At 38.0% G+C, this 20,589-nt stretch overlaps 1 protein-coding gene across 1 annotated transcript in view; it reads right to left on the minus strand.

Annotated features, from left to right (window-relative positions):
* Gstcd (glutathione S-transferase C-terminal domain containing) overlaps nucleotides 1-20,589 on the minus strand; it is a 104,209-nt gene that overhangs the window by 78,224 nt on the left and 5,396 nt on the right. The window contains exons 3-4 of the mRNA XM_059266275.1: nucleotides 7,548-7,799; nucleotides 3,468-3,561 (exon numbers count right to left, since the gene is read on the minus strand). Coding sequence (XP_059122258.1) covers nucleotides 3,468-3,561; nucleotides 7,548-7,799 — 346 coding nt within the window. The remainder of the gene's footprint in view (nucleotides 1-3,467; nucleotides 3,562-7,547; nucleotides 7,800-20,589) is intronic.

A 20,589-nucleotide genomic window follows, 5' to 3' on the forward strand; every position in this document is an offset into this window, starting at 1 on the left:
ATAAAGTAAAAAATAAACTAATCGAATGTTGGCGAGTAATTAATTCCAACTACTATATTAACTAACATTAACATTTACAATTTAGTAGGCATTGTCTTGAGTGCTTCATATTAATTCACTGAATGTAGAAATACTCCTAAAGACAATGATGTCATTATCATCCCTTTACAGATGCAACTGAAGCAACCAAAATACAGAGATATTGAGCATCTGTTCACAGGTTACCTATGCAGGTGGTGCTGCCCAACTAGGCTTTGAATCCAAGAAGGTGACTCTATGAAATATGGCTTAATATACAAAGTAGCATTTGAAGTGATTCTTAAATGATGAGTACATTTGAATAGGCAAGAATAATGCCAATTATGGTATCTAGATTAGTAGAAAAATAAAATTGAGGACATAGAGATAATTAATATCGATTTAAAAGTGAAACTGGAAGGTGATAGTACAAGACAGAAGAAGAGAAATGGGTTAGAGAGTGGTAGATTGGACAGACTTAACACTGATTCTAGCATGAGGACGAACAGCCCCTATGTCAGTAAAAATAAAAACAAATAGTTCTTACAGGAGGTGTCAAATTGTTTATATACAGTTAAACGAATGTAGTAAGAAACATCAAATCTAATTCTGCCTCAGTTTATCCAAGACTGAAAACTTTCTAGGTGACAGTCAATGACTGATACATGAATAAACCATGGTGATTTACATCATTTTATTTTTCACACTACTTACAAAAACCAGATGATCCAATTAAAGGGATGTAAGCAGGTGCGAAGTTTCTAGGTCAGTACTAGCTTGATTTCTCAGTGTTCTGTGGCTTAAGTATGTGTGGTCTTCAACAACAGGGTCTTACTGTCAAGTTCTGGAGGGTAACCAAGAGCACTGGCAATAGGTTCTTTGTGCTGGGTCTACAGAATGTTGCTGGCCAACAACTACAAAAGAAGTAACACACACTCCTAGCTCTGGCCTCTTTTTAAATTTTCAGATTTATTTTATTATGTTATTATGTTTTGCCTGCCTGTATGTATGTGCACCATAGGTATACCTGGTGTCCACAAGAGCAGAAGAAGACATCAGATCCCTTGCAAGGTTGTGAGACACCATATGTGTGCTGGGATCCAAATTTGGGTCCTCTGTAAAGAGCAGCAAGTGCTCTTAACCGCTGAGCCATCTGTCCGCAGTGAGGCACTGTGGTATCTGGTAAGGGTATTGTTGCTCCTAGGACTCCTCCATTGTAATTCTTTTCATGTATGTGTGTATACACATATTCTAGGAAGCTTCTATAGTGGTAGCTTTCCATGTGGCTTTTTCAAAGGTCTTTTGTGTTATTTACCCATCCCAGAATTTACTCCTGTACTCTGCTCTTCCCTCCTCCACTCCAATTTAACTCTTCTATTCCAGTACCCCCTTTTGACCCTTTACAAAATACATCCATCCCTTATGGGCAGATGATTAACCTAGTGACCCACAACTGGCCAATGTACAGAGAAGCAGAAAATGCTGAATGCTCAGCCCCATGGAACACAAATACCTCAACCCCTTCCTCTCAAGACTAAGAGATCATGCAGAGGGGTGGAAAGGGTGTACGAGCCAGAGGCAGTACATAACTGCAGTGAAACAGTGTCTCTGGACATAGCAACACACATCAATTCATGGCAGCTGTGATGGGATGTGCAAGACTTGGGCCAGCCCAAGAAAGACCAGATCCCACTATGGACAGAGGAGCTGGACAGGAAGTCTCACCCCTACTATTGGTAACTGCTGGCTGCTGAGATGGGGAGAGTCAGCTTTCTCTAAGTGTGTAGCCCTGGTAAGTAGACTATGTTCCAGTGAAAGCCCACACTTCAGAGAATATTTGGGAAGCACAAGGTGTTTTTCATGGGTTTAAGAAATACAATGTTGAATGAGTAGAACATGCGGGAGGGGACCTGGGAATAGTTGGAAGATGTGCAATGAATATGATCAAAATCCTTTGAATGGAATTCTCAAAGAGCTAATAAAATATATTTTTAAAACTTATAACAAAAATAAAACTAAAGAACGAGAAAATAATTGAAGAAATAAACCTTTGATCTATGCTAAAATTTTTTTCCACCTAAAAAAGCACTTTAAACGGTACTGAAAAAATCAACAAGTTCCCTTTACATGTTTAACAAGTTTCTGAAAGTAAGGAAAATCCATAAAGTTTTTTTAAAGGGTGAAGGGCTGAAAACTGGTGTACTAACCTTGAATCAGCACCAAGGCTGCCCTGAATCAGCACCAAGGCTGCCCTGAGGACATTTCTACCTATTAGGGACCTGCCCTGGAATAGCAGGATGGAGAAGAGAAGCTCGCCCTGTCTCTGCAGAGCTGGGGAAACCATGACTACAGAAAAGCGAAACACTGAAAGCGGTAACCTGAGAAAACACATACAAAAGTCCCAGCCAGCAACAAAGGAGGACAGACAGACAGAACTGGAAGCTGAAAGGCTAACAATGATAGTCTTAAGTTCTACATTTGGAGATGCTTGAAATGAGGAAATATTAACTCTGTGAGATTTACCCTTAACCCAAAACTGTTGAGAACCACAGATTAAGGTAACACCAAACTGAATTCATACTCTAACACTACAAAATCCACAGGAAAGTAAATAATTAGGAGTGTACGCACCAAAAGAAATATAACAGAATTAGAACTCCATGATTAACTATTAGAATAAGTATCCAGCCGGGCGGTGGTGGCGCACGCCTTTAATCCCAGCACTCGGGAGGCAGAGCCAGGCGGATCTCTGTGAGTTCGAGGCCAGCCTGGGCTACCAAGTGAGTTCCAGGAAAGGCACAAAGCTACACAGAGAAACCCTGTCTCGAAAAACCAAAAAAAAAAAAAACAACAACAACAAAAAAAAACACAAACCCCCCCCCCAAAAAAAACCAAAAAAAAAAAAAAAAAGAATAAGTATCCAACATAAAAATCATAAAATCAGCAAACTGAATTATGACCATGAAAAAATTTATTTAAAACAAACCAAATATAATTTAAGATAATAAAACACATAGTTGTTCAAATAAACACCAAGCAGTAAAGAAATATTTCTTTAAAATGAGATTTTAAACAGTTGAGGAAAAGATTATAAATTACTAGATGATGAATGAATTTTCCTAATTATTATTAAGTGTGAAAAGTGGAATTGTAGTTATTGATGATGTCAATTGTACATTCTAAAATATAATACTTAAGATTTGTTTTAAAATATGTCATCAAAGAAAAACAGAACTACTGAAGTCAATGTAGGAAAATGTAGAAAACATTAAATCTGAATGATATGAAATTCTAAAAATAAAAATGAAATGAAAACTCACTGGATGGTAGATATATCATTAGAATATTAAATACAGCCAAAGGGACATTTTGAGTGTGGGAAGATGGCTCTGAAGTGAGTATCCAGATTGAACTTAAAACCTTACACCAACAAGCAAACCAAAGCTCACCTTCCTTTGGGCTGACAGCAGCAGGAAGGTTTTTCCAGTCAAGGGTCCAAGAAGGACAAGGGTGTGGAGAAAACGTCGCTTCAATGCCTTTTTCCTAGAAGAGGAAGGAAGCTTTCCCAGTTAGTGCACTAGTAAAATCCTGTTTTCAAAGCCCACATTTCTATTTTTTACACTAACAAAGGTAATGAAAATTAATCATATGTGTACCCAAATATCTAGTTACATAAAAAATACAAAATGTTGTAAAAATATAAAATTCCTGTTCAAAATGTTATTTTGAAATCAGTACATTGCTATTATTTTTTTAATTGCAGTAATAAAAAGTAATGCTGGAAACATATAAAAGTAATAAGCCAATAAATATACTAGGCCAGGACCAAAGAAATGGCTCAGGAGTTAAAAGTATTTGTCACTCTTGCAGAGGACCTGGTTGGGTTTGGTTCCCAACACCCACATGGTGACTAACAACCATCCTTAACAGTAGTTACAGGGAATCCAATGTCGTCTTCTGACTTACTCTGATACCAAGCAAGCATGTGGTACACATATATACAGGCAGGCTAAACATATATACATACACACACATACACACACACACGGTATAATAGAGAAAAATCACTTGAAAACAAAACTTTATCAATAAACAAATTTATAGAGATTATTAAAAAAAATCTGATCTTCCACTGTCCATCATCATTGTCTATCTTTACACATGAAAACCACCTATTTAAACTGCAAGCTTCATTCAATGTACCCAAAAACTCTCAACATAACGCATACTCCAGAATATCACCCTATCAGTTTATCCTTGGTTGTATCTCTAATAGATTCTAAAATTTTAAAGAAGAACTGTTTTTTAAGTCATTAAATTGTCCTCCAGGGTTCTTTCCTATGTTAGAAATTATGCATCTAAAGCTAGGCATGGTGAAACACTGCTTTAATCCCAGCACTTGGATCTGGAGATGAAGGCCAGCCTGGGTTGCATACGATTCATCTCAAATCAATCAACAAACAACCAAAAGCTGTAAATTTATTATTTGTTCTATAGATAGCGGCATGGCAAATATGTGGATTTATATTCTTCCAATCATGAAATGTGAATCCACATCCCACAACATAGATGATCACTGTTCAGATATTATCATCTCTAAGAAGCCCATTTAAAGAAAATTTATAGCGAGGGATGGTGGTGTACATCTAGAAGTCTCAGCACTACAAAGTCTGAGGTAGGAGAATTACTTGACCCCCCGAGTGAGACCAGAGTAGGCAACATTAAGAACTCCCATCTCTTTCAAGAGAAAACAAAAACATAACAAAACAAGTAAAATATAATAAAAATTGCTGATAATTCACCTTTAACTATTTGAAAACAGTTATCCATGAGATTACTTTCTATTATGAAAACTAACTGAATTTGGGTCCCAAAAGAAAGGGAAAAATCACTTTACTAGAGATACAGGTATACCTATAGATCTAGAAATCAAGCACTCATTTGTTTCTAGAAGAATAAACAACACATCGCTCTGAAGTCACCTAGCGCATTTCTATTGCCGTTACTCTGACTTTGCTATTACTCATTTCCAATCTCATTCCTACTTCAGGCTCTTTTAAAATAATACTTCTATATTGAGATACTGCTAGTATACAACAAAATGTACCCTTCTCAAGTATATACACTTCGGAAAGTAAATTGAGGTATTCACATTTCTATTTATTAAAATCTTTACATTTATTTCAAAGATTTATTTAAATTCTATTTCTTTACATCTATTTCTTTAAATTTAACTTTAAATCATCATCTTAAATTTAAAACTGCAATCTCCCAGAACAATACAGGCCAGTGCCATCACCGTTGGCTACCTCCCAGGACTTACAGGCAAGACCTGATTGTTGAAGAGACCACATACTTTCACAGGACTTAGGAACTGAGCTAGAACTGACCTGGAAGCCTCCTCCCCGAGGACTAACTTTGATAGTAGCTGTAGGCCAAGCTACCAAGGGAGAGAAGCAATCAATAGTTCTACTCAGCTGTAAAGGCCATGAGCCACAAAAATGACCAGCACAAAACATATCCACAAAGGTGCAACAGTGGCGTCTTTATCTTGTGATTAACCAATAGCTATCTAATTCGACTGAAGGCCTGCTCAGTGGCGGAGAATTCATGCCTAGTGCTGCAAACATAGTCAACTACCTGTGGACCCTATAGAAGAACTCACTTCTGCCTAACTGAATTCTAAACCCACAGATAGGGGTAGCCTCACTCCTAATCACAATGCTTCTGTTTGCGGCAATGAAGACAACTGCAGAAATCCATGACTGGTCAAAAAACAAAGACTAAAGTCCGCTGTGTGCCCAACCCCAGTTGATACAACTACAACACAAGGCCTAAGGCTCAGGGAGTATTGAAGAAGGCACAGATTGTATGATCCAGGCGGCTAGTGTGTTTTCTTCAAGATAGTCTCTTCTACATATGGCAAAGAAACAGCTCCCATGAAATCATCAAGCCAACCTCAGATGGGGGAAATACCACAAGGCTCCCAAATGAAAACCTACAGGGAGCTATTGCTGTTGAGAGAGAAAGAGAGAATCACTTTTCCCCAGGAACGACTTCCCTGATAGGTTATCTAATTCCAAGTGGACACCCCTAGACACATACACATAGAGGCAACACTAAATGGATTCAGTGGGGTTTTTTGTTTGGTTTGAGGTGTGTGTGTGTGTGTGTGTGTGTGTGTGTGTGTGTGTGTGTGTAATTAAAGAACAGGCCATGAATCTGAGAAGTGGAGTGACACAGACAAAGTTGGAGAAGAAACAGGGAAGGTGGAAATGGTGTAAATACATACTCATATATAAAATTCTCATAAAAACCTGAAGTTAGAAAAAATCATGAAATCATGACACTCATATAAAGACAGATGGAGACTATCGTGTTACTTTAAATACACCAGACAAAGAAACATGCTGTGGGATGTTCTGTATGGCAAATGTGTTGCTAATTAGTCAATAAATAAAACGCTGATTGGCCATTGGCTAGGCAGGAAGTGTAGGCGGGACAAGGAGGAGAATAAAGCTGGGAAGTGGAAGGCTGAGTCAGAGAGACACTGCCAGCCGCCACGATGAGACACTGCCAGCCGCCACGATGAGAAACAGCATGTGAAGATGCCGGTAAGCCACGAGCCATGTGGCAGGGTATAAATTAATGGAAATGGATTAATTTAAGCAGTAAGAACAGTTAGCAAGAAGCCTGCCACGGCCATACAGTTTGTAACCAATATAAGTCTCTGTGTTTACTTGGTTGGATCTGAGTGGCTGTGGGACTGGCAGGTGAGAGAGTTGTCCTGACTGTGGGCCAGGCAGGAAAACTCTAGCTACAGGGAAGGTGGAAATGGTGTAAATACATACTCATATATAAAATTCTCATAAAACCTGAAGTTAGAAAAAATCATGAAATCATGACACTCATATAAAGACAGATGGAGACTATCGTGTTACTTTAAATATACCAGACAAAGAAACACTAACTCAATAAATAACTAAAATAAAGATTGAAATCAAAATTCTGTAACACAGCAAGTTTAGGTTAAAAGGATACACTGGACCAGATATGATGTTACATTGGTCCACAATGTGAATATCTAAAAATATCTTTTAAAAAATTACTTTTTTTTTTTTTTTTTTTTTTTTTTGGTTTTTCAAGACAGGGTTTCTCTGTGTAGCTTTGCGCCTTTCCTGGAACTTACTTGGTAGCCCAGGCTGGCCTTGAACTCACAGAGATCCGCCTGGCTCTACCTCCCGAGTGCTGGGATTAAAGGCGTGCGCCACCACCGCCCGGCATCTTTTAAAAAATTACTTTTAAACTATGTATTTTGACTTGGTTCCAAAGAGAAACAGCATGAAAGCTATTCAATTTATTGTGGCTTATTTGAACACAAGAGTAGCAGAAACATTATTTGGTAAATACAGATACCAATAGCTATATATAAAATGTATTATAGATGACATGAGAAAACGATTACTAGTTGGGAAAGAATGCTCAAGGGCTACTTTTCAAAAAGAAAACTGTAAAAAGAAGCTACATACCATTAACTTGGTCATAGTTGGTCTTGGTCCTCCTATAAATGAAGGATCGTTTGGTTCCTCTCCAGCTGTCGCTTCCGTGGAGTTCAGGTGCGTATTACTTGCAGAATTCAGCAATTCTGGTAAATACAGAAAGTGGATCCCACACTTAGAAGCTGCTGTTTTGACTTTTGGCACTTCCTGAATCCGCTGGTACCAAGAAGCTAGCAGTGGAAACTGTTCCAGCTTCTCAGAAAATTTCCTACAGAGAATTACCTGGAGATGAAAAAGGATGTTTTAAAAATATATTTTTGACCATTTATAACAGTAGTAATGAAGTATCACCTACCATAAAACTCACACATCTCAAAGGTAGAATTCAATCGGACTTCAGCAAATTCAAACAGCTGTGCAACTTCCACACAATCCAGCTCTTGGACACCACAACACTGTGACAATTTGCAATAAACTTCTGTACTCATAACCAGTTGCAGGTAGCTGGCTTGTTTTCTATGTTTATAGTGTTGCCTTTCATACAAGTTAATAGAATCATAAAAAGTCCGTGTCTTTTTTCACTTAGCATTATGCCTCCAACATTCACCCCTATTTGTTCATCAGTACTTTGCTTTCTTTATTAGTAGTAACAGTCATTGGGAAGAGCCACTCTACCTACTTATCTGATAACTCAGTAGTTGATGGACACTGGCATGTTTCTAGGTATTACTATCATGAAGAGAACTTAGGCTGAAACTACTGAATCATTCTCCAGGGTGGCCATACCATTTTATGTTCCCACTGTGGAGATGCCCATTCCTCTACCTATATTTCTAATTTTTATTTAATTTTATTTTTTGTATATGATGTCTTAATGATACACGTGTTTGAGTACAGGCACTTGATTGTTACCTACAGCAGAGATGTGGGAGTTAAAGAACAAACAGAAAAATACTACTTCTCTTTCATAAGCTCATAACTCCCAAATAATGAAAGCGAAAGATAGTGAGATCATTCAAATGTCAAAATATTTCCAAATCCCACATTTAAAAGGAACCGGTGGCCATGCAGAGACCTCAAATAAGCAGATGAACAAGGGAAGAAAATCAATTCAAGATCCAGACAAGAAAGTAAGCAAAGGAAATGAAATGGTTAGTAACTTGGAGAAGAAATTAAAAAAAAAAATAGAGATAAAAATCAGCAAGGAAATTGAGACTCTGAACAAGAACCAAATTCGTGAAATAAAAGGATCAATTTATCAAATAAAAACACAGTAGAAAGCTTCATCAGGACTAAAGAGATGGTTCAGCGGATAAAGTGCTTGGTGCATAAGCAGGAGGACCCAAGTTCAGATCCTCAGCACCCGTGGGAACTCTTACTCTAATGCTCACAGGGAAACATAACATGCGCGCATACACACAGACACACACACTCGTATCATCATCACTACCAACAACAACAACAAGAAACAAGACAAAGTAAGAGAACAAATATCAGGGACGGAGAAACAAGTCAAGACAATAATAATTTCAGATGTATAAATGCTACCAAAACTTTTAAGACCAAACCCAAGAATAAAGTTAGCAGAAGAAGCTGAGATAAAAAAAAAAAAATGTATAGGCAATTTAGTCAATAAGATTGTAACAGACAGATACAAGAAAGGGATAGACATCCAAATCAAGAGGCATTTATAACTCCTTAATAGTTATGACCAGAGAAGAATCCCTACATAATATATCATAGTCACGATGTCCAAAAATGCAAAGCAAAGAAACAATACTAAAAGCTGTCAGGGGAAAATGCCAACTCACACACAGAAACAGAAGCATCAGAATAATGAGCACTCTAAAAGTCAAGAAAGCAGGGAATGGTCTATTTCAGGCCCTGGAAGAAGTATGTAACTGCCAACCAGGATTTCTAAAAACAGCAAGATTATCTTTTAGAATGGAGGGAGAAATAAAAGCGGGTCAAGAAAAGCACAAATAACAGCACTTCAACCACAGCAGCATTGGAGAAGATTCTTAAAGTAACACTATAACCAGAGGAGAGAGAAGGACAATTTCACATAAAACATGTAGGAAAGGCCACACTCCTTGAAAGCACCGGAAGAACAAAGGACTGTGAGAAACCATTGTGTCTAACACAGCAAGCTCTTAGTCTGAGCCTGAGAAGAAAACAAGTGATAATCCAACCAACCAGAGCCACCAGACAAAGCCATGGGAAATAACAAATCTCCCTCAAGGATGACTTTATTTGCAAATGGGTTCACCAGTTAAAAAGATACAGACTAACTGACTGGATTAAAAAAAAAAAAAAAAAAAAGTTTTCTTTTTTTTCTAAGAAATACACTTAGCTGGCAAAAATGTCCAAAAACTGAGCCAAAGGATGCAAGTTAACCTACTAAGCTAACCGAAACAGTGAGCACGCTTGCAAGAGGACTTTCATGTCTGCTAATGCAGACTTCAAAGCAAAGCTAGCAGAAAATATAAGGAGCACAACTACAGTTCATCAGGGAACAAATCCATCACGAAGACAACACGAAGTATTTTGGGCATTGAATCTTAGAGCTTTTGGTTTTATAAAACAATGAAGGTCACAGAAGGCCACAAAGGTCTTGATACAATAATAGCAGGAAACTTCAATATCCCACTCATGTTTAGATAGCTTTCCAAACTAATAATCAGCAAAGAAACATTAATGCTAAATTATACCATAGATCAACTGATTTCAACAGATACCTACAAAATATTCCATCTAACAAACAGGGAACACACATTCTTCCCAGGGATGCATGGAACCTACTCTTAAATTGACCACATGATAGACCACAAAGCAAGATTCCACAAATACAATAAAGAAAAAAATGTATTTTATCAGACCATAGTCAAATAAAACTGGAAAGCAAATGGAAAAGAAATCTCAGAAACTACACAAAGACAATGGAGATTAAATAATACACATTTGAACAGGGCCACTGAGGAAATCTGAAAGGATATTTAAAAGGTTCTAGGGTCAAACAAAAACATAGCACATTCAGCCAGAATCTCTTGAGATTCTCCTAAAAGGAAAGCTTACAGCTCATTAAAGAAAAAAGCTGGGCAGTGGTGGTGCATGCCTTTAATCCCAGCACTCGGGAGGCAGAGGCAGGCTGATCTCTGTGAGTTCGAGGCCAGCCTGGTCTACAGAGTGAGTTCCAGGAAAGGCGCAAAGCTACACAGAGAAACCCTATCTTGAAAAACCAAAAACCAAAAAAAAGTAAAAAAAGAAAAAAGAAAAATCAGAGAGATCTCAGATACCCTAATCACCCAACTCAAGATTCTAGAAAAAGAAGAAGCCAAACTAAATGCATTGGATGGCTCTTAAAAGGACAGCAAGATGAACAAACCCTTAGCCAAATTAACCAAAAGAGAGACCAACACAACAAAATAAGAGGTGAAAGGGGAGCTGTAAGAACAAGATCCAACAATCTTCCAACCTAGACCACCATTAGGGAATACTGTGAAAACATATATTCCAAAAAGCTGGGAAATCGAGAAGAAATGGGTTTCTATCCTCATATGAATATCAAAATTAATGTGAAAGATAAAACAATTTTAAAAGACCAAAACAAGCAATGGGGTTAAAACAGTATCTTAGTTAATTTTCTATTGCTGTGATAAAATATCATGATCAAGGAAACTTATAAAAGAAAACATTGAATTTTGCTTATGGTTTCAGGGGGCTAGAGACCATGATGGCAGAGCAAAGGCATGGCAGCAGGAACAGCTGGAGCAGCAGCCGAGAGCTCACATCTTGACCAGCAAGTAGGAGGCAGAGAGAAAGAGAGAGCAGGCACTGGGGATTGTGCAAGTCTTTTGAAAACCTTCAAGCCCACCCCCTCGTGATACACCTTCTCCAACAAGGCCACACCTCCTAACCATTCCCAAACAGTTCCACCAACTGGGGACCAAATTTTCAAATATATGAGTCTTTGGGAGCCATCCTCATTCAAACCACCACAAACAGTAATGAAAAGCATCCCCACAAAGAACAGCCTTACATAAGATGGATTTACTGATGAATTCTACCCAATTTTAAGGAAATATTTCTCAGGTTGTCCCACAAAGTACAAAATGAAAGAATGCTACAAAGGCAGTTTTAATCTAATATCAAAACTGAATAAAGACACAACAGAAAAAAGAAAACTATAGACAAATTTCTCTTATAAACACAGATGCAAAACGCACTAAAACGTTTGCAAGTTGAATTCAAGAACACAGTAAGACCATACACAATGACATGCTGGTTTCATCGCAAGAATGCAAAGTTGGCTCAACATACACAAAGCAATAAATGTAATAAGCCATAAAAATGTAATTAAAAAACCCTATGGACTTCACTAGGAAATTTTTGTATCTAATAAACACTTTTGGTAAAGCTGTAGGATACAAAATCAACATGTGCCACATAGTGGTGGTACATGCCTTTAATCCAGCACTCAGGGAGGCAGAAGCAGTGGATCTCTGTGACTTCAAGGCCAGCCTGGTCTATAGAATAGTCAGGGCTACACAGAGAAACACTGTCTTGAAAAACAAAACAAAACAAAATCAACATGCAAAAATCAGTTATTTTACATGCTAATAAAAAACTTAACAAAAAAGAAATTAGGGAAAATATCTCATTCCCAATAAATTACATTTTATTAAAAATAAAACAAGGAATTTCACTAAGACAGCAAAAGACCTCTACACTGAAAAGTTCAAGACACTGAAGTGGAAACTGAACAAACAGAAGATGGAAACAACTTCCACGCTCCTGGACTGGACGGCAGGCAAGATGGCTCAAACAAAAGTGCTTACGGTACAGACTGAAGGGCTTTGAACTTGGTACTTAGAGCCCACAGTGGAAATAGCTATATTATAAAAAGTTAACTATAATCAATACACTTCTCATTTCTAAAAACCAATGATACTCCTCACAGAACTAGCAAAAGAAAAGTATCTTAAAATCCATATGGAAACACAGAGATCCCATGGAGCCAAAGCAATCCTAAGCAGCAAAGGCCATGCTGGAGGTAGGACAATAGCTGCTGCCCTGAAATTACATTACAAAGCAATGGAGATAAAAAGAACAACACTGGCACAAAACCATACGTCCAGACAAATGCAGCGGAACAGAGGACCCAGCAATGAAACCACATAGCTAGGCCACCTCACTGTTAACAAAGACGTCAAAAAATGCATAGTGTGTGTGTCTGTGTGTGTCTGTGTATGTGCGCGTATGCGTGTGCTCATGTATGAATGTGAGTACACACACACAGACACAGACACACACACACACACAGTTGCCAGAGAGATTCCTCTGAAGCTGGAGTTGCAGGCAGTTATAAGGCGCCTAATTCAGGTGCTGGTAACCAAGAGCAGGGCCTCTAGAAGAGCAGTACATGCTCCTAACTGCGGAACCATACTCAGCTCCAGCCCCTGCATCATGTTTTTGTTTGTTTTTCCCAAGCATTATATCATAGGGGGCTTCCTATTGACATGCAGAACACAACAAACAAACGAACAAACAATACTCTGGGGAAAAAAGATAGCCTATTCAACAAATGGTGCTGATACAAATGGATATGCATTGCAGAATGAAATAAGAGTCATCTTCTCATTCAGAAGAAGAATCCATTCAAAACTAACCAGAGACCTTAATTTAAAATCTAAAATGCTAAAGCTGCTATAAGAAAATACATGAAAAACACTTCAAGACCTAAGCATAGGGAAGTATTCTCTGAACAAAACTCCAATAGCACAAGAAGTAATCTCAAGAACCAAAAATGGCATTGCACGAAATTAAAATCTCTGCACAGCAAAGGAAAACATCAGTGGAGGGAAAGACAGCCTGAAGGATGGGATGAAATCTTTACCTAACTAAATTTCACACAGGAGTTAACGCACTGCAACCAAGAACTGCAACAAACAGGTCAACTGCAACCAAAAACTGCAACACATCAACTGCAACCAAGAACTGCAACACGTCAACTGCAACCAAGAACTGCAACAGGAACTGCAACAGGTAAACGGATAAAATTTTTCAGTGGGATATAGTTCCAACACTCCTTTTATCCCAGCACTCAGAAGGCAGAAGGAGGTGGATCTGAGTTCAAGTCCAGCCTGGTCTACAGAGAGAGTTCCAGAAATGCCAGGGCTGTTACATAGAGAAACCTTGTCTCGAAAAAACAAGACAAAACAAAACAAAGAAAATCCTCCAATCAGTAGATGAGCTAATGAACTGAATGGACAGTTCTCAAAAGAAGAAACATAATGGCCAATAAATATCTTAGATGTTTTCCCCATCCTCAGCCATCAGGGAAATGAAGACCGCTTTGAGATTTCATCTCTCCCTAGTCAGAATGACTAGGAAAACAAATTATCAGAAAAACAAAACAAAATTCTGGTCAGAACGGGTAGAAGGAAAAACTCTGACTTACTGCTGGTGGGAATGTGAACAGGCACAGCCACCATGAATCAACATGAGCTGGAAAACGACTCAGCAGGTAAGAGCACTTGCTGTGCAAGCTTGAGGACCTGAGCCTGAATCCCCAGTAAAATGAAAAGGCAAGGCAGGGGGGAGGAAGTGTGGAGACCCACAGAGGTTTCCTAGTGAGATCTGAGCCTGCTTTACCCAGGAGGACTCCACAGGGGATGATTGGACCATGGTGTGATTACCAGGTGTTTGGAAGGGTCTGCACTTGGCTATAAGGTGAGTTTTGATCTAGCAAGGAAGAGGTCTTCTGCCCCGCCCCTTGGCACTGATATAAAAAGCCCTTTTGAAGAGACAGAAGGAGCAGGTGGATTTTAATCCAGGTCCTCCTGAAGCTATCCTGTGTTTCTGTCTCCTCTCTGCTATCTTTCTATCTACAAGTTTCTTATTCCCCTCTCTTCCTCATAGGAACCCTTTAAAAGGTGGGAACTGGCCTCCCACAGAATACAAAAGAGAGGATTGCTGGGGCTTGCTGATATCAGCCTGGCCCAAAAGTCACTGAGATAGTGTCTCAAGGAAATAAGGCAGAAATAGAGAAGCATAACACACACACACACACACACACACACACACACACACACACACACACGACCCAGCTGTACCATGCCTGGACATGTATTCAAAGGACTCTAAATCCAGCTATAGAGATACTTTACACATTCCTGTTTATTGATACACTATTTAAACAGCCAGGAAATAGAACCAGTATTGATGTCCAAAAGACAAATGGATAATGAAAATGTAGTACATATACACAATAGATCTTCTTTAGCTGTAAAGAGAAATGAAATTGCCAGGAAAATATACATATCTGGAAATTATTGTATTAAGTGAGATAAACTAGACTCAGAAAAACACATATGACATGTTCTTTCATATTTGATTCTTAGATTTTTAATTTTTACATATGTCAAAGAGGTATATCATATATTATGTTAGTAAACTGTCATGTGCCATTTGAGCCTACTCAGAAGTAGGCCCACAACACGTCACTGCATTTGAGACTGAAGCGCCTTTGTCTTCAAGTGTCCTTCAAAGCCTGCCCTCTCCTTCTGTGACAGGGAGAAGAGAAAAACAAAGCCCATGAGTGAAACACCTTGTACCCATGGGAACAGCTAGAAGGTAAATTATTTCCAGCAGATGTTGCTAATATTTGTCTCATAATATAAAATGCCTACATGGTGGCTAGGGATGGCTCTTCAGTTAAGGGTATTGTTGCTCTTCCTGAGGACCCAAGTTCAGTTCCCAGCACCCATGTGGAGCATCTCAAAACTACCAGTAACTCCAGCCCTAGGGGATCCAAGACTCTCTTCCGGCCTCTGTAGACACCTGCCCTCATATGTACATATCTATATGTAGGCACACACACACACACACACACACACACACACACACACACACACACAATTAAAAAAATTAAATCTTTAAAAATATTTTTCTACAAAGTTCCTATAGTGTGAAAGAGAGAAGCAGGAAATTGAGCCATGGTGAAAAGGTCAATTGAGAACTCAGCTGACTGCCTCAACTTCCTCAGTCAGTGTCTGCTGGATGTTGTGAGCATCCATGAGGATGTTATCTCTATCTATTGCTATTAGTTATTTTACCAGGAAGTCTCACAAAAAGGGACATTCTGCTCTGCCTGGGCCTCTCTCTATTGTGAGTTTTACTACCTGTATACCTACCTGCTACTTGCTATGAATTTTTCTATTTACTTACTATAAACGTAACAAACTCATCCTTTTGAAATTGGACCACACAGAACAATGAGTGTGGGTCATAAATCTAGAAGGAAAACCGTTAGAGCAGAAAAAGAGGTTTTAAGAGAGAAGAGAAAACCTGAGTAAAGGGAACAACAAATATATGTGACATCAAAGTGGGAAGGGACTACTATGGGAAGGAAGGATATGGTGTTGGTGGTGGGGATTGAAAGAGGAGAATCAACAAAAACAATGTATAAGTGGAACTGCCACAATGAAACCTTTTACTCTGTATGATAATTAAAGTAAAAATATGATAAATTAATAAAATCAGACATGTTTTTCTTTCCTTACCTTTCTTTTTCTCTGTTAATTTATTACTTTTTAAGTGCATTTGACAGCTCTTCTATTTGAAAGTGAACTATGATTGAATGCAATAATTACTATTCAAACAAGAGGCTTGCAGTATATCTTGTGGCAGACAACTTGCTTAGCATACACTGGGCTCTGAGTTTAATCCTCAATACTCCCACCCCACCACAAAAAGGAAGGAAGGAAGGATGCATGGCAGGATGTCCAGTTTAATGAACATGTAGGATGTTCTACAACATGCTGACAGCCCAAGAAGTGCTGAACTCCATTCACTAGTTAAGAAGGCTCTACAAGGAGATGGCTAATGAAAATGTAGACAATGAAAACTGGCTCCTAAGAAAGGACGACTTTCAAAAAAATTTAAAAGTTGTCTAGCTTTTAAGACCAAATACCATTAGAAACATCACAGAATTCATTACAAAAACATAAAGAAAAATTATTCTAAAAATAATAGATTTTTAAAAAGTATTGTTACCAATACTACCAAGAAGAAATGAACCCCTAGTGGCTTTGTAGTTAATTACAATGGGGTAGAACTAATGCACCGGAAATAAAAAGTAGCAAAGCTGCTCCAAGGCATAAATTTCATAAAGCTGCAGTATCTTCGTCTCACAGAGTAAAATAACCATGCAAGCAGCCATTTCAAAGGTGCCTGCTTACTAGCCACAAAGGGGAACTGTCCATACAGTGCTCCAGCCTGGAGCAGCAGGCTTTCAGTCTAGTTCATTCATTCTCTCATCCATTCTAATTTCTTCCAAATACATAACAGACTTCCCAAGGGGGGGAGGGTGTCTAATAAGTGAATTAAAGGTGGGGCCTAAGAATTCTGCACTTTAGTTCATTCTTTTCTAGTCTACTCCAAGTTTCTGAACAAACAGGATGTTGCCAGGCCTCTTCCATGAGAAAGTGCCAGAGCACTGGAAATCAACTTTGCAGCTTAGGGCCTGCTGACAGCATGGAGCACATTGGTGGCCGGACCTCGGCATACTATCCTACACCCTTTACATCTTCCCTTAAGCAAGGCTTATTTCCTCAATCCTTCTAATTTTGACCTCTAGTAATCCAAACCTTGACTTAGCAAAATTAATCCGATCTTTCATTTTTCTGACCTTATTTCTGGGGGTAACTATACTGATCCTGGCTTAGCTTGACACTTATAATGCCAATTTGCATCTTCATTACTGATCATGAACTTGATCCTGATTCTGAAGGTCTTCACTGTCACTCCAGCACAAAGGTCTGGCAACGTAACTGCTCTAAAAATTAAAATGATGACTGCATAACTTAAAATGACTCAGGGGAGGAAAATTTAACAAAAACAACATCAAGGCTTTAAACAAAGAAAGACGAATTTCTGAAAGAAAATGTGCAGAGCCATTTATTCTACATATTAAATGCCATTAAAACAATGGGTTGTGGATATAGTTCAGTTGACCGAGGTTTGAGTCCCTCATTGTGTACTGGGGTGTAGTGATATATACCGGTAATCCCAATATTTGTAAGGTAGAGGCAGGAGGATCAGAACTTCAAAGTCATCCTCAGTTACATAAGAAGCCTGAGGCTACCTAAGGATATATGAGTCTCTGTCTCAAAACCATGTAATAGAAAATGATAAACACATATTTTTACCTTATTTCTTCATAGTTTTTTTAAACTTATTATTATTGGACATATATGGTATGAGTGTTTCAGCACAGGTTTGTGTGTGCCAAGATGTATGTGGAAGACAGAGGATGGTTTTGAGACATCTGTTCTTTCCTTCCAATGTGGGTGCCATGGATAGAAATTCAGTTTATCTTGCTTGCACAGACCACATGAGTTTATTTTCTACACCATCTCACTGGCCAGTTTTGCTCTATTTTAAACCCAGTGCTTCTCCGTAGCATCAGACTTACTCAGTAATAGTCAAGTTGATATCCTACCTGATTACAGATGGGAAAAATCCTGTCAATTAGAAATACTTTGCCTTTGATTAATCCCAATCAAGTAAATGGCATTTAAATTCATCTAAAATGAAATGCAAATCATCTGAGATGAATGGGGCCATCTGGACGACCTAAAGTCACCTTCATGCAGGTGAATCCAATTTGGTTTTTGCTTTCTTGAATTAAAAATCAAATAATCTTATTTTCTCTGTAGCATTTACCATTACTTTATATAAATATTATTTGTTTGTTTACTTGTTCATTTCTTCGTTCCCCTAACTAGAAAATTAACTCCAATGACATCTGGGATCTTAACTACTTTGCTCAGCGCTGCATTCCTAGTACTTAAAATGGCTCCTGACATACACACTTTCTACAAATAATGAATGTACTGCTATGAACTCTAGAAACTTAGAAATCATAAATACCAGATCTTTCAAAATGTATGACTACTCAAAAGATTGACATTTATATTAATAAAAGGCAAGAGTCAAGGATAAATGAAACTAGAAATCATTTGACTAGGAAAAGATAGTCATAGGACATTTACAATTCCAATCAATGCTTAAATGGTTCCCAAATCTGCCTTTTCCATGATGATTAATTCTGAAATAATTTTGGTTGCCATTCTTGTTTCATTTCACTTTTGAAAACAAAACAAAAGGTTCCTTAAGAAAATAATGATTTATCCATATTATACTGTAAACAGACATTTCCTGCCCTTACCACCCAGTCCCAAATAACTGACTGAGAGGCTGAATATGAATTATAAATGCTCAGCCAATAGCCCAGGCTTGTTTTTGGCTAACTCTTATATTTAAATTAACCCGTATTTCTATTCATGCTCTGCCATATGCCGGTACCTTTATTAGCATGGCACATTCATCTCCTGCTCCCTCTACATCTGGCTGGTGACTCCTGACTCCACCCTTCTCCTTCCCATCATTCTTAGTTTGGTCATTCTGCCTATACTTCCTGCCTGGCTACTGGCCAATCACCATTTTATTAAACCAATTCAAGTGACACATCTTTACAGTGTACAGGAGGATTATCCCACAACACTGTACCAACTCCAAATTAACAGATTTTCATTAGCAGTCTTTTTTCACCTTCCAATGGAGACACCTAAGGTGAGATGGTTATATAATGAGAATAAAGTCTTGTTTCTGGGTCCTTACTAGGGAAAAGGGGCACAAGCTTCAAATTAGGAAAAATGTAGCTATAAAGAACCAACTGGAAGGCTGCAAAAGCTAGCCTGTCATGTTCATTCTGGTATTTTCACCTGGTTCCTTTTTTTTTCCCCCACTGAGGACAACATATAGATAGATAGATAGATAGATACATACATACATACATATATACATAGATACATATATACATAAACAAATTCTACTAGGAAAGACAACTTCACATCTGAATTTTCCCATATCATTGAAAAGCAAGCAATTTTAGGGAAAAGTATTCAAGTGAGGAGGAAAATTCTGATTTGAAAATGCCCAGTATAATGGTTAGTATTTTAATTGACAATTTAATTATAAAATACAGCTGAGAAGTGTTTTTAATTTTTAGTCTTTTTTTTAGTTTTTTTAATACTGGAATTTGTAATATTATAAAGATAATTATAATAGCAAAGTTAACAATAATATCAATTACTAACATTTTAGTAACTCAAAATTAACTATAATTTTACTCATTCCTTACATTGATCATATTACAGAGTATGTTAAATGGCTTTTAATCACTATAATTACTGAGATAATAAACTGTTGTGGAATAATCTTTTTGTACACTGTGAAGATGTGTCACTCAGATTGGTTTAATAAAAAGCTGAATGGCTTATAGGTAGGCAGAATTTTCAGGGCAGAGAGGACACTGAGAAGAAGAAGGTGGAGTCACCAGTGGAATAGTGGGAACAGACATGCAAGAAAAGATGTAAAAGCCACATATCACATGGCAACATATAGATTAATAAAAATGGGTTAATTTAAGTTGTAAGAGCTAGTTAGAAACAAGCCTAAGCTATCGGCTGGGCTTTCATAATTAATATGAAGTCTCGGTGTCGCTCATTTAGAAGCTGGCCGGCAGGACAAAGAAAGTCTAGTAACAAATGGCGCCCAATATCTGGGCAAGTATTTCCACATAAGACATGAAAAAGCTTTAAAAAAAGGTTCTGAACACACAAGAATGGAGCCAAATGCGGCTTCCTACTCCTGCAGTCTCTCCTGAGGGCTGCAGTATAGAGACACATCTCTCAGTCACGGCCTGCGGGCTTGTGCTTACAGCACACCACGAGCTAAGCTGCTCATGCAGACAGAAAAGGTTGCAGATAAGCTGTAAAGCAGGGTCATATGGAAAAAACAAATAAACAAACAAAAACCTCTAAACAGGTTACAGAGTACTTAACAATGTTTGTAGGCTTAAGAAAAGAAAAAGAGTATAGACAGTTATAAAAATAAATAAATAAATAGTTTAAAAATAATAGAGTCTTTAAAGAAAAAATAATTAAAAAAAAAGAATAAGCCATGTAGAGATGGGAAATACACAGGGAGTCTAGATCATGTATGT

This window comes from Peromyscus eremicus, chromosome 6 (genome assembly GCF_949786415.1).
Source record: "Peromyscus eremicus chromosome 6, PerEre_H2_v1, whole genome shotgun sequence".
NCBI classification, from domain to species: domain Eukaryota; kingdom Metazoa; phylum Chordata; class Mammalia; order Rodentia; family Cricetidae; genus Peromyscus; species Peromyscus eremicus.